Below are 23,781 nucleotides of genomic sequence, written 5' to 3'. Positions count from 1 at the left end.
ACCCATTGCTGGTGTTGACAAAAAAAGTCATGCTAGGAAATCACTGTATATCTCTCACAGAAACAAGGGAAAGGAGGAAGGAGAGAGAAGCTGATTTCCAGTGTTTCAGACATGCTCTCTTCCTTGTCCTTTTGCCTAGATCCTGAATGTCTCTGTTCATAGCCCATTCTCATGCAATTTCAAAATTATTTTTAAAAAACAGAAACAAATACAAAAAGTAAGAAAAGAAAAAGTAGAAAAGAGAATATTAGCTATCTGACCAAAGGTGATTAAAAGATGAGTACTGGGTTGTAACCTCAGAGTATTTTAATCTTACAGTCCATCTCTTTCTCAGTTTGATCTTGCATAAAATTCTGCTGCATATTCAGTATCATAAAGCACTCCATAGAAAAAACAATTAAACACTGTCAAACTCCAGTTGTCACAAACTGCTTTTAGTACATTACAGACAAGATCACTACTGATTTCTTTCACAGGCTGAAATAAAACCACTGAAGAGACAGTTGCTCTTCATTCAGCCTCTAATCCTGGAACATGACAAAACCATATCCAGGGGAATTTAAAACGGGAAAATATCATTTTGGAAGAGGGCAAGCATACATTTGAAATATACATTTCTACACAGACACATTGGCCTTCACACACACCTGCCCACTGTGGAATATTGAAGATACTTCTCCCATTTTCCCATAATTTAAGAAACAAATTTACAAATGAAAAAGAGGGAAGAACAGCAAGCAGTTTGTGGCAGTGATAGGTCACTTCTGCAATTAAGTAAATGATCATCAGAAACAATCACACTGAGATGCTCATAATGCAATGCTGTACCTTTTATAAGGCACTGCTCTATGTGACAGCTTTTTCAGAAAGCCTAATCTAGTAACAATCCTGGGGGAATGCAGTATTTTTCCTCTCTGTTGCTTCATACTTGTTTTTAATTTTCTGATGCTCCAGACACAGCTCTAAAAAAAAAGAAAAAAGCTTATTGTGTACTGGTCTTAAGGACTGTTCTGTACCAAGCAAAACAAAGCTATGGCTCCACAAAAGGGTTTGACATTTACTAACCTAAAAGCAGTTTGTTTTCTAACCAGAACTGCAACTTTTCATATTTTTGTTACAAAGAATAACGTGAGAATTTTCCTGCCAGATCATACAGATTCTCTACATAAAGACCCAAAACCTGACATACACTGAATTCTTTTTTGCTCTCATGCTTCAGTATTCCCAGCATTTCCAAGCACTTGCATTCACACATAGGCAACACACTGTATCATGTAGGGAAGGAAATGAAAAAGGAAATTCACACAAGAAAGGCAGACAAAGAGGAATCTTCATCTGCATCCAGGCAACATAATGTTCCTTTGTGGACAGTGCTGGAACAGTGTGTACACTGTCCTGCTATCAATCTTATTTCCACAGCATTGCCCTCTTTATCTCTGTATTGCAGCAACCTATAAAAATCCTAACATTCCTAAATATTTAGAATACCTAATTAAGTGAAATGCACATGGCTACACAACTACAACATAAAAAAGGTAAATTAGCACACAAATGACAAACATGGAATATTTAATACTTCATTTCTTACAAGATCTGAGTTGTGAAATCCTTTACTTCACCTTAGAGGCACTGATTTACAACATGACTTCAGCTCACCTGCCCAGGTTCTTTTAAAACCAAATCTTGGGCTCCAGAAGGAGAAATGTGATTTTGGGAACATTAATCTTGGTGCACACATTAGGCATCTGATCAGAAGTTTCCCTGAAAAAAACTGTAATTCCATTTCTAGTGAAGCCACCATACTGTCAGAAATCACTAACTATAAGGTGCTATTTTTAAATCACTGGTTTAAGGCAGTGGCTTAAACTATCCTTGAAACTAGTGACCTCAACACTGAATTAAGCTCATGCTTCAAATAACATACATTAGGCAGAAAGTACTTTTAAAGTCCAAACAGCTGGAGGTAGCATGAAGTAAACATGTGTTTTGAAGTGTTTTTTGAAGGTCTGTGACGTGAGGATACGAATAGCAGAAGTTCACGAAAAAAAATGTTCCAAGAGATGTTTCCTACCACATTTTTGATGGGAAAAAGGTATTCCTATGTCACTGTGAAGATCAGGCTGGCACTGGGTCTTGTAACACAAATTTCTTTACTAGGATTAATGGCAGGTAGCAAGGACAGGAGTGTACCACCATCAGGCACCACATGGAAAAGGTAACAGGCCAACAGCTGAGATCCAATGGATTCCAGAAGGCTCATTTAGACACTGCATTTGCTGCTGTCCATCACACTCACTTTGTACTTTTAAAATGAGCGTTTTTACTGTTATACAAAGGCCCAGCAATGAAAAGCAATGCTGTTTTCAAGCTCTCCCTGTATTTGCAGGTTTTCAGAGGCAGCACCTCCCCTCCTGATCACCTTTCCTGGAGTCAGGACAGTCCTTAGCTGAATTTGCAGACTGAAGGTATTTTACCCAGAATTACCTAGCTAGATGACCAATACAATATTTCTCCATTACTTTCACCTGAGCAGCCACAAGAGTATGACTGAGTGCTTCATAGGTTTGCAAACCAACTATGTAACAGAAGCTTGTTGCACCTAAAGCAGCTCAACTGTACTTAGGGAAGCTTGAGTTGAAAGAGCTTAAACAACAGGGATCAGGAATTGTGTCCAAGTACCACATAATCAAGACTGCCATCCAACCTCTGACATTGTCAAAGACACTGCTGGAAGCATGATAGATGCTTTGGTTAAAAAAAAATAGCACCACTTAAGGAATAACTTTTCAAATTAAATAAAACACTTTTTTTCCTGAAAATAACTTGAAAAGAATAGTCATGCACCTTACCATCCACTCAGATATAATTACATCCACTTTTTCCAAAGGCAGATCTACTTCCTCAATTCTTCCTTTCACTAATGTAATAACGTTTTCAAGTTTATTTAATCTGCAAGTTAAAACATAAACAAATTAGTTTCTACTTCCAATTCATGCTGTCAAGAGAGATATATTGACATCTGTATTTCACATTTTTCCCCTCACAAACGTTTTGGTTTAACTAATCAAGAAGCACCAGAACGTACTATTCCTCAGTTATATTTCAGAGGGAACATTTCCAAGTAGCTAAAAATTGCAGCAGATTTAGTGCCAGGAGAAGATGGCAGACAGTAGATCTGTACATCTCCAACGTGCCATGCATGCAGATGTGCAAGCTTCAAAAACCAGGAAAATAGAGAAGAGGACCATTTAAAACTGCTGGTCCTCTCTATTTAAGAGTTGCTTGTTCCCATTTCTCCTCCTTTGACCTCCACAGCAATCAGAGACTACTCACCACATCAGAACAGCAATGGAAATTAACTTCCTCACAAAGCTGTTTTGCACGACTCGTTTTTTTATTTAACCAAACCAGCTGCAAAGTCACCGAGAACAAAGCTTCCCTCTAAATCAGTACTACAGTTTTTCCACAATTGAGGCACCCTCCCCACTGTGATTTGGGCAGAAGCATCTGCAATGCTCAGTACCTGCAGTGATCAGCTATTACCTCACATGCACGTCATGGGACAACCATCCTGCACAAGGAGGAGGGAGTGTGACAGAACCACAGGGCTTGAAACAAGGACTGCACAACAGTGAAATTACTAAGTGTGCAAATGCTTGAAATGTACTGTTTTTCTTTTCAGCAAACCATATTAGTCTTTCTTGCACATATCTTTATTACCATAGGTATTCTTACAGGGGGAAGGAAAGTATTCTCACCACAGAAATTTATCTTCCCGTGGCAGTTCTTATCTCTGCCCCTTCCCTCCCTATCCTGATATCTTACTCTTACACTCTGTCTGGCTTTCAATGCAGACCAGTAATGACATTAAAAATTCAATCTAAAAGACAATGGAAGAATGATCAGTGTGAAGGGAGGGAAAGGAAGGGTCAAAGGGCTCCTTGAACACGTGGGCTGTTGCAAAGATCAATTAAACCCTCTACACAAGACATTCTTCTGTTAGAAGGTAGTAGTTCATTACTTAACATCATATTTAATGTTCTAAACAGAAGTAAAACCAGAAGTTCAAAGTGAGAAATAAAGTGTTAAAGAGCTACCACCCACAACAATAATTTAAGAAGGACTGAAAGAGATCTGAAGATAACTTTCTAAATGACCACATCCAAGGACATGATTTAAAGCAACAGAGAGGAAAAGGATTAATTCCCTACATACTTGTTTTCAATTATAATGTTTAAAAAAAACCCAAACCAACCAATGTAGTTTACACACTGTAAGAAAAACTGCTGAGATGCTATTTAGGAAGTTTACTTCAACTTTCTATTCTGGCATAACAGCAATGAATGACAAAAATCAAGTCATTCACTGTGCTAGGAATTTTCACAGGCACTATTCAGAGCAAGAAAAAGAAAAGGCAATCATTTAGTTTAAAGTAAGTTTACTTTTAAGGCTGCTCAGGCTGTATATTCTGGTTTACTTACACACATGGGTTGCACTGTTTCCAGTAATTAGCATGCTAGCAATTAACCTGAATTCTGGGAGGGACAAAAGCCCTTGAGTACATACTGGAATCACAGGTGGAAGCACACCCCAACAGTCATTTTTTAAGCTACACAGAGTTGTTTAGTATTCCAATAAATATTTGTTACTTCACTGCAACTTTGTCAGCTTTATTCCCTTAGGAAAAGTAGGTTTAACCAGACAAATATAAATTGTTTTGATGTGAACTGGAGACTTTAATGTGAATTGAACCTTTTATAGCAGAAGGTACCTATAAATGTGCAGCCTTACTGATGACTTGCTGTGTACTTCAAGTGGCAATTCATCACTCTTAAGAGTTTAAGAGTTTTGATTCATTGCTTTTCTTAAAAGGCCTGCCCTTCTCCTCCCCACAGATAATACATATTGACTGTTACTTCTATTCTCCCCTAAGTATAAATAACACTCAAAGGACTTTGTGCACTTGTTGAAAGTTATCACAACCCTAAATTTGTAATCTAGTATATTGGATATTAAACACTATTTCACATTTGTAACCATTCTGAAGATGTCAGAGACTCCTGGGAAAAGTTCTCTTCGTGGAATGAGTTCTTGTGCCAGAAATGCATTTCAGTCAAAGATGCACTTAAGGCTCAACATGGTACTTTCCCCAAGCAGATATTTATTCAATAGAGTAATTTTACAGCATCCAAGTGTGCAGTGCTGCACCACCAGTGTGTGAATGGTACCTAATAAATTCTGCACAGACAATGTTACTTCTGTATGACTTGAGCTTGCACAAAAAAACTGCCACTCCCAAATTCTTCAGTACCTACCTGGATTTTCTTTTTCACAGCTGTTCTTACAAAATCTACCTAAATGAAAAAACTTAACATGCTTCAGCTATCAACAGTGCACATTTACACCCACATTCTTCCTATCTCATGCTAGGAAATCCTCTAGAAGTCTTCATATGTCATTGTTCAATTTTTACATATGCTCAGTCTCCCTTAATACCCTCCACAGGCAAATTAGTGACATGTGGAGTGGATAAACGAACCATGAGATGGGTCTGGACCATGAGGTTCAAGAATTGAAAGAAGGAGTAAAATCCTAACAGGTAGCCAGGTCCCTCAGGGTTCAGTGCTAGTTCTGATACTAATTAACACTTTCAGTGACCTAACAGGACAGAATGCACCCTCAGCAATGTTGAATTGGGGGCGAGCAGTTGACAGGGTAGGGCTTTTATTTTCTGTAACACAGACAAATTATAGAAATTATTTTAAATTCCTATGTAGAAACAGAAAACTAACAACCACGACTTTTCCTACCTAATGATGTCCATGGCCTGATAGATGATTTCAGATTGGTCAACTCCAATCACTTTCTTTGCTCCTGCTTTGGCAGCAAACATGGAGAGAATTCCAGTTCCACAGCCAACATCCAAAACCACCTGAAACAAATAAATGAAAGCAAAACCATCTCACTTTCCTTGCTATCATTTTTTTACATTTCTTTCTACATCAGTGAGATACCATATTCCAGCAGAAGGAATAAGGTCTTACTGTTATATGCAGAGATATCCAAGTCAAACTGCAGTTCTAGGTCCACACCCTCTACCACCTTTTCCAGACAGAGAATAAAGTAGACTAACTGCAGTTGCAGATTAACCCAGTCACATGGGAATCAACAGCAAGCAATTATGTGGGAAAAATTAAAATGTTACATGAACAGGAGAAAAAGGAAATTATAGCCTGAGCAATTTTAATCACTGAATCATTAATAATTGAACTTAGCACTGGTACTCAAAAAACATTCTAGCTGCAGTATTTCATTTAGAGTCTATTCAGAAACTTTATCTCAGCCAGAAAAGACCACAGTGCCTCAAAACACCTATGGTTCAAGATGACTGAACTTCAAAATGGTCACTGGCACAGTCTTAACACTGGAAATCTTTTCTGTCTAACACCATTTATAATCAAAATAGAACAACAGAAGTCCAGTAAGATGGAATTCCTAAGTCTTCATGGAAGAGTAAACTTCATCACTACACTTGAAAAAAAGTACACTCAGCACAACAAGATGCCTCGGTTTTTGTGTATCACATATTAGGTACTAAATTTATGACTAAGTAGAGCTGAGCTGCCAGCAGTTTTAAGCTTCATAAAGAGAGATTTCCCCAAGTAGCCTTTTTCAGGCCTTGCTATCATAATAGTGGAATTTTTATACCTGCTGGAAACTTCTCAACAGCTTAAAATCTAAAGAGTGTGCTACAGTAGATTTTTACGCTGAGTTCCAGGCTTGATGTTTTCACAGAATCACTGGGGCTGAAAGGCATCTCTGAAGATGCTGAGGGTGTATTTTATTCCATTGGCCAGATACCAGTGGTCTCTCACTGTTAGTCTCCTATCTAATATAGCTAAGCTTTACTAATGGTGTTAAAAAACTCTAAGCACTAAACCCAAAAATGTGCTGAAGCCTGAAAACCAAAACAAGTTTCCTAACCACTATGTAGAGCCACTCATATGCATTTAAGCATGAACAGCAAAGAGAGACTTCATTTCAAATACTTGAGACCTAGACCTGAGAGTAAATACAACTTACTAAACACTTCTAGGTTAACACAAACTCTGAGTCAGAATTAGCAGTCACAGCAAGAATTTATTAAAAAAGGAAACTGATTTCACTGTCTCTTCTCCTCAGAGCACACAGTGCTGTAAAACTTGCCCTCCCAGTTTTCATGACATTAAACCCTTTTCCAAAGAAGGCACCAAATCCCTCACTAATCAACCCCACATTTGAGAATTATAACCTCACTTTACAAAATATTTCAAGGCAGTAATGCACTCTGCTGCTGATATACTTTCCAGCTTATAAGCTACTGATCACTCTTGCTTTGGCACAACGAAACCTCACACATGCAAGTCTAAATTTCACCTGACAAAGAGCAGCAAAGCAAATACTTGAATGCTCTGCACCTCAGGTCTGCTTGCCTTCCTTGTATACAATCCTATACATTCTGATGATGGACACAGAACAATGATCCTGAAGCCAGCATGAGTAAAACCAGCTGGTTATCCTTAGCAGTACAGTGTAAGGAAGCTTCTGCTGTGCTGGTCTGGGAAGCAATGATTGAAGAATTGGCTACCACCTGTCTTGGTAGAGCCCCTTATAACCTGGAAACAGACTAAAAAAAGTCAGTATGAGGGCTTTTTACAGCAGCTTGTGCAGAGGTAAGGGAATTTGTGCATAGAGTTACTTGTTCCACCTGCAACTCTTTTGCAGCTATGCTTCAAAAGGAGTCAACTCTACAACTCAGCAGTTGCATGTTATGGCTACAGAAATCCCTAGGCTGAATCTGCTGGAGACAGGAATAGAAAATAAAAATCAATATTCTTGCAGCTGCTGAAATCTCACACCCCCCAACATCACCTAATCTAACACTTCACCTGGGGTAGTTAACCAAATCACTGAGCCATGACAGCTGGAAGTCACAGCCAAAAATAAACCATTGTGAAAGAATGATCTTGATGTACAGTTGCATGAAAGAGAGCAATCACCACAAATTGGAAAAAAATCAAAACAGACACCACTTTGGACAGCTGCCCTGGTCACTTAAAAACCCAGATGGAACTCATCTAGCCTTAGGCAGGGGATGGGGTGGAGAAAGAGGCACTGGAGAGCAAATACAGGAGCTGGAATCCATGTGAGGAAGGGAAAGACAAGCAGAGTGATCACCAATTAGCCTCAGGACAAGGGTCTACAGCTCCCACATTCTTGCAGTGATCACATATGGCCTCTCAGCAAAGACCCGGAGCAGCTGGACTGGAGATTTGACTACACCACAACACACTGCAGCTTCACATCCTCCTCTGCAGTCCAAGCAAAACTCATATTCTCCTTTCAGTGACAAAAAAATTACTTTAAACTCAGAAAAACAGGAAGCCAGGGATTCTGTCCAATTAAATGAATTTCATTGATGAACAATGTTTTAAAAGCTCATTTTATTCCCTGAATATGGCATTGATGCTTGCCTCAGACTTCAATTCTACAACAAAAACCAAGCGTGGCTACAGTGCTTCACTAAACAATTATTTTTTCCAACCAAAAACAGTCTCATTGTAAAATGGACCACATTTCCTTTGGCTGAGTACAGCCACCTTCATTACTCCTGCCAGGTAATCTGATGCCCCATTCTCATCTCAAACACATTTGACAGGCTGTAAACCAAAGCAACAAGCAGGATTCATTCAAGTTTTAATAATTTAATTTGAAAGCTAAGAGAGAACAAACAAATTGGCTGGTTCTGAATAAAATATGCATAATAAACAAACCTAGATATTCTGTTATCATCTATCACCATTCAATCACACCTCTTTAGTATCCTAAAGGTTAGGATGCAGACTTGCACCAAAAGTGAGCATACAAATTCAGCTCTTTGAACAAGCTCCTCCCAAACTAAGTCACAACTACATGCTCAGAAAAAACCAAAAAGCATCAGTATGTGTTTTATAGGGAGGAATACAGTAAGGGAGTTCTAGGAAATACAGTATCAAACTTTTTCTCATATTTTTTTTTTAAATTGTAATCAAACTTTAAGGGAAAAATGCCTTTTTAAGTTGGAAGTTTCACTCATTAATATGGTTCTGAGAGCTTTATACGATAGTTTATCTCAAGGTATCTTGACTCCTTCAGCAGAAATCTCTAATAGATGGCACTTCAAAGCCAGATTCCTGAAGAAAACTCCATATATTCTGGACAAGTTTACCAAGTTGCTACAAAGAAACAGTTTACCAAGAAAGCTACATTGTTTGCTCAATAGAGAAATAAGGCACTGGTCACACGGATGAGGGATATTGGGAACTCAAAGCAACTGAAAATCTGTCTTTTAGTTCAACCTCAACACACCATGATGGGTTTGGACACACCATAAATTTGAGGTAATGTTGATCAAAAAACTGCTGTAAAAACCATGTTCAGAAATCAGTTTGTAGATGTAGGGGTAATTGAGATTTTCTTCAGAGAAGTTGAATGCTTTTGTAACAGAGTAAGCACAACATTACCTATGCTGTTTCCTGTGTATCTGCCACAGGGGCTGAAGCAACATTGACTCAAACAGTTAATCCATATTTTGTTTTGGATGTTTCCAGTGTGTACATACAGCACAGGAGAAACAACCAGCCACAAACAATTACTGTTCCATGAAGACTCACATTTCACGTAACCCTGTGAAAACCTGCAGTTATCAATTTTAGGGGCATCTGTGAAACTAAATTTCCCCCAGGAAAGTTTTCTTTCCTTTATTGATCTCTCTGCTTTGTCAGATGAGCTGCCCACCTACACAGTCACCTGCATCCTTTAAGTAGCTGGCAGCACAATTCTACAACCCTTCTGCTTGTTCTCCCACTAGAATCAAAGAGTTTAGAAATGTTTAGTAGAAACAGGATTGTGACATGAATTGGGATGAAACAGGGAAGAAAACTATTTCCTATTTTTTTCTGCTGTAGTTGCCAATTAAAAACTGAGGGTGGACAAAGAGTAGGCACAATCAACACTGAAATTCTTCTTGCCAGGACAGACCTGTATCTCTCTCACCTCTCCTGCAAACAAAGGCTGAGAGAATTGTGATTGTTCAGCCTGGAGACGAGAAGCCTTTGGGGTGACCTAATTGTGGCCTTGCAGTACCTGATAGGAGCCTATTTCTAGAAGAAAGATGAAGAGAGACTCTTTACAAGGGCCATGACAAGACAAGGGGGAGTGGATTTAAATTAGAGAGAAGGCTTAGACAGGATGCTAGGAAAAAATTCTTCCCTGTGATGGTGGTGAGACCCCAGCACAGGTTGCCTAGAGAAGGTATGAATGTCCCATCCCCAAAAACATTCAAGGTCAGGTTAGATGGGGCTCTGAGGAATCTGGTGTAGTGGAAGGTGTCCCTGCCCATGGCAGGAGGGCTGGAAATGGATGATGTTTCAGGCCCCTTCCAAGCCAAACCATCCCATGGGAATATGAACTCAAAACGCAACCAGCTCATCAGAAACAGCCAGCAGAAATACAGAAGACAGGAAGAGGATCATAACTGTACAGGGGTCATAACCACTGTAAAGATCCTATCAGTGAAATCCCTCCTCGCTGCAAATGAAATACGAGCTCACAGCTCCAAGCCCTTTAATAATAACCCAGTCTGGAGACACGAAACAGCATTAATTCAAAAAAATCAGTTCCACATGAATTCTCTCCCAGCTCTAATTACACAGGGCTTCCAGGACGTTTTTACTCTATCAGGCATACATAGAAATTCACTTAATCCTGGTAAAGAGCCCTCAGAGAGATTCCACCTAATATCCTCGACAAGAGAGGCTCAACTTCACCCCGCCAGGATAATTAATGAACCCCTGCCATGGCACACAGCACAATGACAATAGAGATCACCACTGCTCTTATCAGCATGCTGCACCCTCCAGCAGCTCTCCACCTCCTCATAAAGCCAGAGCACATTCAATCAAATCCTGGCACTGCGACTCTCCGTTCCCAGAGCTGCAGAGCAGCTAACCTGCAGGGTTTCCACCGTTGGAGACAAAATAAACCACAGAAATGACTGTGTCTTCTGAGAGGTTTTACCCACCTTGTCCTTGAAGAGATGAGGGTTTTGGTAGATGAAGTCACGATAGCTCTCAGTACGGACTTTATCCTGTTAGTCAAAGAACAAAAAGGGTTCACTTTTTCTACTTAGGTACAGCATAAAATTCAAAAATTCTGAACAACTTGCTTTTAGTTGGCCTAAGAATGCTCTGTTCATACTGTACTTATATGGGCCCTGCAATCATGACACTGCCATATGATACTTCCAAATTTACTGAGGCAAATGAAGCCAATTGCCTCAGCTGGAGGAAAAATTAGGTAACTATTATGTGGTTTCCTGATTCTGCCTTTCTTTGGAATGTTTCAACATTCTTAATACCTGTTCATCTCTATACAGGAACAGCACCAAATACTACACCAACTTTATATAACAACCTATATACAATGGTGAAAATTTGAATCCCAAGCTCATAAAATGTTTTATATAATTTTATTCTCTGACACTCCCGTAACACTGAAATTTCTTTCTTTTTTTTTTTAAAAAAAAGGTATGCATCAAATTAGCTTGTTTCTATTTCTGAACAAATGACAAATTTGCAATCCTGATGATGAGCTAGTAGTTAAAACTGTACAGCCCATTTTAGGGAAGTCCAACACATTAATAAATAAGTTTGACTGAAATACAACAGGGCCAGAGAAGCTGGAATATTTTCAAGCATAGAACAAAATATATACAGTACCTTAGTATATCAAAGCCAGGACTATAGCTCAGTTTACCAGCAAAGTAATCTGTTTAAACATTGATTCTCTTAACATGCATCAGCAGGTACACAAATTGACAGCCAAGTATAGGTTTTGGAATTGCTGATGCAGTTCAAGTGTTACAGAAAAGTGAAAAAAAAAAAATTTCAGCAATTTTTTACCTAGTGCAAATTATGCTGAAATATAAAATCCCAGTGCTTACATTACATCTAGTATTTTTCTATTATAGCAAGTTCAGAATTTTTAGAAACAACAGAGAAACAGACATTTTCTACAGTGAGATAGAACAAAGTCTATTTTAATAAAAAAACACCACCAGAAACAGTGACTGAGAACAAAGGGTATGACAGTAAAAATTTTGGACACAAAAAATTTTGAGACTTGAAAATCCTAAAACACAGCTTTAGGTGTAGAAGCATCACACTCAACCCAAAGAAGCAGCTGGGGACATGTGTGATATCTTAGAAAATTCTACTTTAAAATTCTATACAATTAACATTAATAATAGAAACTGTGATCCTTTAAAACCATACTGGTTTGCTGTGATGTTATATTCAGAGCAACTATTTTTAGTACTTCACCTCTACTGCAGTATATAATAGGATTTGCTGAAAGGACCAAAAAAGTTTAAAAAAAAAAAAATCAATTGAGAGAGCAGCCAGCTGGAAAGCTTTCAGCCTTGCCTCCTGCCCCTCACATTGCCTCAGCACTACCTCAACTCAATGCAGCCACATCCAGCCACTTTGGGTCCTTATTCACCAACCCCCTTCCCCCAGTCGACATTTCCATGTAATGCTTTCTTGGTTTTAAGCAAAATGGTAAAAAAATGTTTTAAGATGAGAGCCAAGACATTCTCGAGCAAAAAGGTAGAGAAAAGGAAACAGCAGTCACTTGGCCAGTGTGAAGTAACAATATTCTTGCTCCACCTCTGAAGCTTTTGCAGGAAAAAAACCTGAATTGAAACTTTGCCTTGCCCCTAGCAGGCTTAAGGAAGAAAAATGTTTCAAGGCTGAACAGTTTCAGAAACGGGCTTACAGTTCAGACAGCAAGGCTCTTTCTTGAAAATGTTTATGTAGTAAGCCACTATACTTATGTAAATAAGGTATACATGAAAAGAAAAAAAAAAAATCAAAGTGAATGCCTACCATATAGAAAAAAATTCAATGTACATATGATAAAAACACTCATTTTCATATGTTTTGTAAAGTCGAAAGTCCTCTTAAATGCATTCTGACAAACCAACCCTAGAATCAATAAAAATACAGTTTTGTACCTATCTCCTTGTGCAGAGATGCAGATTTATTGTAAATTTTAATAGCCAAGAGAAAGGCTTCCTCGTCCTACAGCCTACATCATCTCATGTGACAGCTTTATATAACTGCAAACCCAAACACCTATCATTTTTATTTCTCTTCAAGACTTCAGTTATATTTTTACAACTATACATTTCAGAAACCATTCTTCTACTTCTGCAGCCATCTCTGTGCTTCTGTAAAATCCCCTCCCCTTAATATTTACCTCATGATTCTCAACACAGGTTCATGTGTATTTCTGCATTGAGGCCACTAAATGATTTAGAAAGCTGAAAGCTTTATATGCTGGCTGCAGGGACAAAGTCACTCCACAACTCTGTATTCTACTTCTACATTAGATAGGAATTTTATTTATTTATGCCTTAAAATGATAAAACTGATTATAACTTTCACAACTATGACATCTTCTCTGAAAGGAAGCATTAAGAGATTTTCATTTAGAAGTTAATTATAAGCTGTTGGGCTTTGTGCTTTTTTTTTTTATTTTAAAGTTAAAAAGGCGTACATAGGTTTGCCTTTGAAAAGTTTTTAAGCAGTAATTATTTTAATCTTTAGCATTTAGAAGGTGCACAGGGTTATTTTCCAGCTGTTCAATGTCATGTTATCAACCGTGCACAAGTACCAATTCCTGTTTACCCAATACAATAGAAAACCACAATATGTGAGAAATGGTCCCACCTAACAAATTCCAATTGTTAGGAAAATATAAAACTGAAGAAAAATATTCACTGTCTGTGCTACATTTTATCATTTATGTTTTAGGCATGCAGAAGAAGCTGCTTTTGGCAAGGTAAGGCTGTGGTACAGATTTTGCAGTATCAAGCATAACCGTAAATGATTTTATGTTCCTAATACTTCCTATAAACAGAATTTACACAAAGGCAATAAAACTGAAAAATGATGTCTCAGCCCAACCACTATCCAAAAACCTCTCCTGGACAGAAAGGGTTAAAAATGCAGCTGCTCTGCAGTATATTTTCGGGCACACAGTCCACTTCACTCCACCTCTCCTCTTCAGCCCTACTAAGATGCAGTGGAGATGACTTTCTAACCTTTAGCATCTCTTCGTGTATCCCATAATGCCCATAGGAGCTGAAGTAAACACCATCCTCGTCCTCCTGAAGCTCTGCAATGGCGCTGGGCGACGAGCTGCTCCTGACATCTGTGCTCATCACAAAATCCTGAGCAAATTGCCTGGAATCAATTTGAAAGATACCCTTGAGATGTGTTTAGGGGACCATGAAAAGGAGGCTGCCTGGGGGGAGAAAGGGCTCGGGAAAGGGAAGGGATCCAGGCTGCCCAGGGGTTTGGCAACAATGGCACCAGCTTTAGGTGTGCAAATCCTCCCTCTGCAGGCTCCTCGGGGCTGCTGCACCGCTGCACTGCCTCCAGCAGCCTCCTGCAAGCCCTGCTCTCTGCTTACAGCAAGCATTAGCTGTGAAATATTGGGGCTTAGCTTCTGTTTTTAAGGCAGAATTCTCTGCTTTGCACTTGCCGGTACAAAAGGCAGCACTGCAGTGGTCAAGGTGTTTCAGGCTGAGTAATGCAGATACAGACTCGATACAAAGAGCAAAAAAACTGCAGCCCACACATCATTGGGTGGCTACTGGAAGGCAGAAGAAAGCATTTCCAAACTGAGATATCTGGGTGAAAACAAAACAGAGCTTAAAATTAAATTTATTATTTTAATTTCATGCTGCTTTTTTCCTCTCCTCCATGGTCTTTCATTTCTACAACACATAAGGAAAGGCTGATAGAGTTGGGATTGCTCCTTCTGGAGAAGAGAAGCCTCCAGAGTGACCCCACTGTGTCCTTCCAGTACCTAAAAGGGCTACTAGAAATATGGAGAGGGACTTTGGACAAGGACATGGGGTGACAGGACAAGGACAAATGGCTTTTAAACTGAAAGACAGCATGTTTAGATTGGATATTGGAAGAAATTTTTTACTGTGAGGATGGTGAGACCCTGGCACAGGCTGCCCAGAGAAGCTGCAGATGCCCCATCCCTGGAAGTGACCAAGGCCAGCTTGGATGGAGCCCTGAGTAACCTGGGACAGTGGAAGGTGTCCCTGCCCATGGCAGGGGAGTGGAACTGGATGTGCTTTAAGGTCCCTTCCAACCCAACCATTCCATAATTCCCTGTCCTCATTCCTCAAAGCAGGTTTGATGACAAAATAAACAAATCAAGAGTTTTATAATGGAAACACTATTAGAAATTGACAATCAAACAGCTCAGACTACACCCACAATGAAGTGAAAAAGCAAACACACTTCAGCCAGACAATATTCCTCTACAGTCTACAGTCCAACAGCAACAGAGGTCACACCCTGGATCACTAGAAAGTCACCAACACTCACTTTTGACAATGATCAGACATTCTTAAATGGGAACTTCACATTTAGAAGCTGTAGGTAACAATCTCGTTACCAATACCACCATCCTTATAGAACAACAAACCCAAAAATACTATTTCACTCCTGACATTTCAGATACCTCTCTGCTCTGCTAGTTTGGATGAGGAAGAGAATATGGTAAGGGATTTAATATTGAAATGTCAGTTTCAGAAACTTCCTATACTTGCCTATACAGATATGGTCTGGATCTTATTTTTAATATTGCTCTTTCCCATGGTACTTTGCGTTTTCTTTACTTTCAGACAAGTATCTAAATGATAACATTTTAGATTTTAATCAAATACATTCTATGATATGTAATAAGTATGATAAGCATTGTGTGAGATTTAACTGATTTAATTTAAAATTATATAAGCCCGTAGTTCCTCTGACCTATGCATGCAACACAAGCACCAGAGAAACTCCAGCTGCCCTGCTGTCTATTTAATAAAGAAAAAAGATAAGTAAAAACAAAAGCCATCACCTCTAAACTGGTGACAGATTAAAAAACTCAGCATATCCAAGCTGTGCTCTTAAATCTCTGCGTTACATCTAACGCTAGAGGCAACCTGATTTATAGGCCTGTTAACCACCTTTGTTTCACAGAGGTTTACCTGAAAGGGAACAGATGATCTCTTTCTGTGGAATCACCTCCAGCATGAACCACTGAATTACAGCATTTAGACTACTACAATGCAACTGGCTCATCTGTCCATAATTGAAAACTGTGCTGCTTCATCAGATCTACATCTGGCTATTTTTGCTGCCAGCCAATCCCTGCTGAATTGAAGAGGCTGCATTGAGAAAGAAAAATTAAAGTCTCCCTCTTACAACAGCAGATAACTTGATATACTAACGCAAAAAAAAAAATTCTATAAGCCTGACTGAAGTTTAGAGAGCTCAAAATAAATTGCTACTGATAACATGAAAAGGGTTTTTTTGTTTCAAATGAAAATGAATGGAACAAGAGGAAGGCAAAAAGACAAAAGGAAAAAACCCCAAGTTTTTGAAGTACAATCACAAATTTCTTTCATTCTCACTGCTTATAACCAATTAATGCATAATGTACACAGAGATACCAGAAATGCACTGTATGCTATAAAGTACAATTTGCAAAATTCAAACCCAACTGAAGGCAAAACTAATGATTTTTGACACAAATAATTGTTCACAGCTGAGAGGATTTGAATATATGAATTTATTTTGGTGTACTTAGTTACTTGTAGCACCAAGTGTGTACTGTCAAAATGTACAACAAACTCTCAAATGTATTTTACAACATGAGGTTTTTTGCCAATTAACTTCTCACAAAAAAGCATGTAAAGTATTTTTCCAAGTCTCTTAAATACAATTTCAGTTCCTCAGTGCCCTATCAGTGTGAGCTTGAAACTACATGTTTGTAAAGGATTTAACCCTATGTGACCCAAAAAGAAGTTTATATTTCCATTTTATCCATGAGCATCATCAATCAATATTTTGCAGACCTCAAGACCTAGAAGTAGCATGTGCAGCTCTGGGGATGTCCTGATTCCTGACTGTGATGCACTGAACATTCTTACTAACAGAACTCTCACCTGATACTGACAGTAACGTAGCTGAAAAAAGCTGATTTATTAATTTCACTAAGAGTTTCTCCAAACTGTAACTAGACTCTATTAACAATTATTGTTTGGTGCCAACTCTGAACACATCTGGAGTCCTGTACTTAATTTGTCAGTCTCTCTCTCTTCTCCAGTGTGTACATCCTCCGTGTTTAAATTCATATCTAAAGGACTAACAAACAGAAAGGTGTCTCAAAAACAAAGAGTAGCCTCAAGGAAAATACCTGTTTCTGAGTCATGTGCTTGCTTAGCTTCCCTAAGCATACTTTGCTCTTTCAATCTGTGCAGGTTTTGTGCAGTGTTTACTAACCATCTACAAGACATTTACTAACCACATACAACAGACAAGTCAAACCTACAGTCCCAACCCAAGTCAAGAAATTTATTCCATAGTGACATTCTACTGCTCCTTTCAAATTCTACTGGTCTTTGAACATCACCATCTCATCTCACTTAAAACACAGCAAAAAAAACCCACCCCAAAACTCCAGTTTAAACACTTACTTCATTTTTTGAAGATCATCTTGTGCTCTAGCCAAAGCTGCTTCTGCGGCTCTTGCTCTGTTTTCCGCAAGTTTTAGTTGTTCAAGGAGCACCATGGTGTCATTTAAACCATTAGAAGGCAAAGCCTTTACAGGTTCATAAAGATCTTCTATATCTGATGAAACAGATATAGATAGATATAGATACAGATTTAGGGAGGAAAGAGAATGCCTACCAATCATTTATGGCTTCACAGCAGATTATAAACATATAATTCTATTTCTCTCTTTGGATGCTTTGTACAAGTTGTTTGTTTTGCAACAGACACCACTGAATTTGACAGGACTAACTACAAAACACAAGGCTAGTCAGAAAAAGCAAATATGCTAGAAGCAAGCTCTAAGTTAAAGCAAATCAATCCAGAATTCAGGCTTCTTTAAATACCAGTGTTTGATTATTTCTAGAAGAGACATTAGATTTAGATATAATTAAGCTATATATGATTAGAATGGGGACTTTCTCAGGTCCATAAATCAATTGAGCAATGGTGACAGCACTTCACATGACATGAACTCTGACAATACCACACTGACCCCACAAAGCAGAAGTCATCCTGAAACACAGTTATTTACCAAACTGAAGTAGCAGATCATCTTCTACTTCTGGTTTCAAATATTCCTCTCCTTCCCAAGGCAGTGGGGCACTGAGAGAACTCAAATATGCTCCTGTTGGTTTCTAGACAAGAGAAGCACATGTAAGCTAAGTTCCTTTGAAAACACCAGCCCTTCAATTTCATTCCACAAAATAAGGCAAAGACCTGTTCTTTCACACGTTAAAATACGCAGGGTATTACTGAAGGAGCTTTGGAGCAAAGGCTGGGAAAGCCCAGGCAGCTCCAGGATCAAGGAATTCACTGCAAGCAGTAATGTTAACCAATAAATCCAAGATACTATTCCTGTCAGGTGCTCTTACATGAACAGTGCTGTAGGGACAAATGTCAGAAACACTATATTCTCTTCTGTTGGCATCCAGCCAGTTAACACTTTGTTAGGAAAGGTCAGATTTGGACTTCAGTTTTCGTCCTTCTGTCTTTACTCTTATTATGCACTAAGTAATTATCTGAGGGTTAAAAATGTGATTATTTAAGTAAAAAAATGCTTAATAAGGTAAGATGGTATTGAGTTTAAACCTAAACTTTCAGGGAACGACCAAGGCACAATATCACAAGACACACAAAATACACCAAGGCCTATCTTAAAACTTTAGGCTTCCATTAGCTTTCCTGATTCTGGAATCATTTTAGCAGAGATTTAAGTTCTGTGAGCTAAGGAATCAGCTGTTGTCCTTATTAAGTTGGGGTCTGGACAGCTCACACCCTCAGGAAAGGCTTCTACACCAACACATATGCTAGGACTAAGAATCTTCAGTTATTGAGAAGTGAACCCATTTCTGAAGTGAGACAGCAGAGTCAAAGGCCAAGAAAAACTAACAAAACAAGATGATACTACTACATAGCATGGAGGCGTTGTGCAAATCTTAGCATCCCCTTCTGGAAACATAACTTCGCATTAATTAAATATATTTAAAATTAAAACAACTTCATATCTAGATAAACCAGTCAACCAGTCAATTTTAATTGCTGTGACTTCTTGTTCTAAGACTACAATACAAAATCTCATGCAATTATTAAAAATGAGCAAATTGAAAGCACAGCACCTTGAGTTCCTATTTTCCAGATGCAGAATACAGGAGTAGTATGTGGCACACCTACCTTTAGTCTGACAAAGTTTATTAGTTTAATGTATCCATAAAAATCGAGTCCTGAGAGAAAAAAAAAAAAGGAGAGAACATTTGTATTACAGAAAAGCACACGTTTTACAATTATGTGAATACTAATTACCTCTTCAACTGGCAATTGCTTTAAACTTCCCCTTGGGGTGTACATCACTATCTAGAGCAGTCTTTCTATCTTTAAGTTTGCCATCTATGTTTTCCTTCTCTTTAGGATTAAACCAGGAAATCCTCACCCTCAGGACAAATACATTTGCCACAAATTAAGAATAGAACATGTCCAAGTGGGGATTATGAATAGGGATTTCACTCATTGGCAAGCACATACATCAGGACACACTTCTCTCCTACTAGATACCTTGCTGATATTTTAGATTGTTGTGCTCCCTTGTTCATATTCTTAGCTTTCAGCTTAAAAGGATATAAACTGATGCTACTCACCAAGAATACCTACCAACATTGATTTAAAATTGCCACCTTGGCAGAAATAACAGCAGTTTAGGTATAACTGTGTACTCTCCCCAAGAATAGCAAAGACACTTTTCCTTGGATTTTAGATAGAAAAGAGACCAGGTAAGCTCTTACAATGTATAAAAGAGAATACCAGCTTCAAGTGAAAGCCAACTTTAAACTTGATTTGGAAAGGATTAATCAGACATGGGAGGGTATGCCTTCCTGTGATCACCTGAAGGACACAAGCCATGGGACTCTGCCAAATACTGAGCCAAATAACAGCATCACTGCTCAGGCAAGAGCTCCCAGCAGATCAGATCAATCACAGCAGATCAGATCAGATCACATCAATCACATAGTGTCTGGCTCAGGTCAATCAAGTAGTCAGTGAGGAATCAGCACAAGCCCACAGAGATTAATCTGCTGTCACTACTTCAAAGCTTTATCAGTAGAAAAAGCTCACAAGAAGCAGCCAGCATAAAGAAAATGTAAAAGCATTTTTCCACAATAGCTCATCTTACTGAATCTTGGAAGTTTCAGCTGTGACCAGGAAATCAGTTAGAAACAAATTAATATTCGCAATTTATTTTAAATGAGATACACAGAAAAGGAAATGACAAGTCAGTAAAGAAAACTCACCGTGTTTCTGGATCACATCACTGACATCAAACTGATGCTCTGTTTTGCAGTGGGAGAACACAGCTTCAGCAGAACTAAACAACCTGTAAATAAAAAACTATTTAACATGCAATACTGGCACATTTACAAGTTCTAACTTATGAGTGCTATATGTTCTATTGTGACTCACTGAGCAATTCAGAACACATCTTCTGCCTTTGAGAAAAAATGAACAGGCACTGGCTACGTGCCCCGCAAAGCTTTTACCCTGTTTGTCAAACATTTTGAAACAAACCACAGCGAACACAAAAACTTTGCTTGACAAAACCACAGACCCTGCTAACTTCCAAAAACTCCCTGAAAGCAAAGACAGCCTGAACCCTGAAATGTACAAACCACGAGGTGGGTGGGGCAGCTTTGATCCGCTGCATCGAAATACAAACCTCTCGTCTAGTTCCTGGCCATGGGGGAAACATGAGCAGGAGAAAAGTGGAAAAAAAAAGCGGAGACAAGCCTCTACGCTGCTTCAGCACGAGGGGAGAGTATTACAAGCCACAGAGCAGGGCTACAAACCGGGAATTGATGCTGTCCCTCCCGCGGGCCGAGCCCGGGCGCACCCAGCGCGGCGCACCCAGCTCCCCAAGGCGCCCCGCGCCACCCAACCTGTCGCAGAAGAGGCAGCGTGTCCGCTGGGCCACGGCAGAGCCTTCCTCTTCCTCCTCGTCGTCCTCCTCGTCGTCCCAGGCCGCCTCGCCGTCGGACAGCTCGGGCATCTCCTCCTCCATGCCGGGATCCATGTCCCGCCGGCGCCCCGCGCGCCGCTTCCGGAGGCGGGGCCGAGCGGGGCCGAGCGCGCCCCCTGGCGGAGCCTCCGGCCGCGCGGCCCGCGCTGAAGGGACAGCGCCGGCGCCATCTTGCGGGGGAGAGGAGCGGCGGGACACCGCGGGGACACCACGGGGACACCACGGGGACACCACAGGGACACCACAGGGACACCACAGGGACACCACAGGGACACGGGGACCGTCCCTCGGCCATCCCGGTGTCCCCTCTTCCCGCCGTGCGCGCTCGGCAGGCCACCGGCTTCCTGAGTCTGGCGAACGTCGCGGCTGGGAAGGGAGAGTTAAAGGGAGCAGCGCACGCTTTTAAATGCCAGCTTTTAAATAAAGTTTAGCGGCGGAATAACGGAACCAATTAGGCTGGAAAAGACCTCTGACACATCGAGTCCAACCTGCGACCAACACTGCCTTGTAAACCAGATTTGCCACCGAACTCGGATTCATTACCCCATGAGCAAAAAGTCAACAATTACACTGGAGAGAGACATTGATAATTAATTTCAATGCAAGCCTGGGTGCTCGGTGGTATTCCACAAATCAAGCACACCAGCTTTTAGAATTTTTACTATTTATACATTTCAGCAAAGCAGTTAGTATCCATTGGTTACAAGTTACATAGATCTCTTACTAATTAGTAGTCTATCTTCTGTCAGTTAATGATTCTCTTCCTTCTCGTATTAATTAGGCTGTGTGCTCAGTCTAGATTTGAGTTGGTGGTGTCTTGGGTTGGTGCTGAGAGTCCATGGCCGTGATCTTCACCTGCAATTACCTTATACCCTGCTGGAGCTGATTTCAGCACAATTGCTGAGTTGTCTTCGCTAGTTTCTCCTTATCTTGCGGATTCTGCCAAATGTCCTTGTGGCCCATAAGTTCTGCATTTTTTGTGCCCACTATCAGCTTCTTCCCAAGCTTGGTTAACGTCTCCCTAGGTGTGAGATCATTGAACCACGGCCAGTCCTGAACCTTAAGGAGGCAATTCTACCAAGAAGTGATTTGTTTTCCTAACACATGTGCAACACTTAGAGCGTGTTAGCAGCACTCTGTTAGATTAGATCTCCCTTCTTGTTGATTAGGCTTGAAAATATGCCAAGATCAAACATTAAAGAACATCCTTTCTCAAGCAACAAGTCCACTGCACTAGGTGCCACATTCAATCTTTCCTTAAACACCTCCAGGGACAGTGACTACATCACCCCCCTGGGCAACATATTCCAATGCCTAATCACCCTTTCTGTGAAGAAATTTTTCCTACTGTCCTTTATAACTTCTCATTCAAATGCAGAAGCTAAAAAGTAGTTAAAAATTATATAGAAAGCCAAAGCTTGAAGGTCATCGCTTGAAGAACATCATACCTGATATTCCAGTTAGGTTACTGAAGCCCCTTCATTTTCTCTGTATTTTGTATTTTGGCAGAAACAAGCATCTCTTTAGAACCAAATGGTGCTGGTTCCCATGGTGCTCCTAACCAGGATGTGGTGGAGGAAATGCCAAAGCTGGAATTTTCACAATATGTACTCTCAAAGCATCTAAATTCTTATCTGTGCTACTACAAATACTTCTAAAATTAATTAAATTACTATTTGACATGGAACCTACCATATAATGGCAGGAGCAGAGTTATGCTCTGCATCCTGTTAGAAGTGCTCCAAGTCTGGAGAACAAGTACTTTGTGCATCATCTATTTTCTAATGATATGGTTCAGAAGTCTCCCATATCTCATCACTGCTGTTGGTCAGCTGTGCCTCTCTAGGCAACACACATTTTTAAATGACATCTTGTCCTTTTGGATCAAATTGGTTATCTGTGAGTAGGTTAAAAAGTTAGCAGAGTTTGAAGGCCTCTGCATTGGCATTTGGTTCAGGAGGTAGAACACATTTTCTAAAAGCTGGTTGCAAAACTCCTCCACTTACCCTGCTTTGGTCCTCAGCGTGGTCACACCACACATCAAACAGGTTCCTTTTCCAAATGAAACTACCAGGCTGCTCCAGAGCTACAGTCACAGTAACAAACTACAGCTGCAGCCTAAAATTAAAATCGTGAGGGTACCAAGTACTGGATTTTCAGCACTACATGTTTTGCTATGCTTGTGCCACACTACTCACCAGATCTAGCATGGTGGTTGTTTCCTCCCTTTCCATCTTGATTTTCATACGAAACCAATCTACATTTTAAATAATTTTGGTGACAGAACTGAACTGGGAGGAGCTGTTGACTCCCTCATGGGCAGAGAGGGTCTGTAGAGAGACCTTGAGAAATCAGAGAGCTGGGCAATCACTAATTGTGTGGAGTTTAAGAAGGAAAAGGAGAGGGATACAGAATTCAAGAAGGAAACCTGAAAGTCTGATTTAACTTGTCTGGACTACACCCTCCTGCCTTTCAAAACTAACAAAGACTTTTAAGTATGGTACTAATGAAATGGATTAGGTTTGCTTAGTTATGGGTAAATCAAAGGGGCGTGAAAAACCTAAA

General features: G+C 39.8%; 1 protein-coding gene across 1 annotated transcript in view; it reads right to left on the bottom strand.

The window, feature by feature from the left end:
- PRMT3 (protein arginine methyltransferase 3) overlaps positions 1 to 23,426 on the bottom strand; it is a 53,707-nt gene extending 30,281 nt beyond the window's left edge. Inside the window, exons 1-10 of the mRNA XM_085063813.1 lie at positions 23,415 to 23,426; positions 21,137 to 21,582; positions 20,495 to 20,577; positions 19,383 to 19,432; positions 18,244 to 18,346; positions 17,633 to 17,786; positions 14,186 to 14,327; positions 11,102 to 11,167; positions 5,811 to 5,932; positions 2,850 to 2,949 (exon numbers count right to left, since the gene is read on the bottom strand). Of these exons, the coding sequence (XP_084919939.1) occupies positions 2,850 to 2,949; positions 5,811 to 5,932; positions 11,102 to 11,167; positions 14,186 to 14,327; positions 17,633 to 17,786; positions 18,244 to 18,346; positions 19,383 to 19,432; positions 20,495 to 20,577; positions 21,137 to 21,582; positions 23,415 to 23,426 (1,278 nt within the window). The remainder of the gene's footprint in view (positions 1 to 2,849; positions 2,950 to 5,810; positions 5,933 to 11,101; positions 11,168 to 14,185; positions 14,328 to 17,632; positions 17,787 to 18,243; positions 18,347 to 19,382; positions 19,433 to 20,494; positions 20,578 to 21,136; positions 21,583 to 23,414) is intronic.
- Positions 23,427 to 23,781: the final 355 nt, after the last annotated feature.

This window comes from Lichenostomus cassidix, chromosome 5, assembly GCF_008360975.1.
Source record: "Lichenostomus cassidix isolate B80296 chromosome 5, HeHo_3.0, whole genome shotgun sequence".
Classification (NCBI taxonomy): domain Eukaryota; kingdom Metazoa; phylum Chordata; class Aves; order Passeriformes; family Meliphagidae; genus Lichenostomus; species Lichenostomus cassidix.
This window is presented reverse-complemented; position numbering and strand designations above follow the sequence as displayed.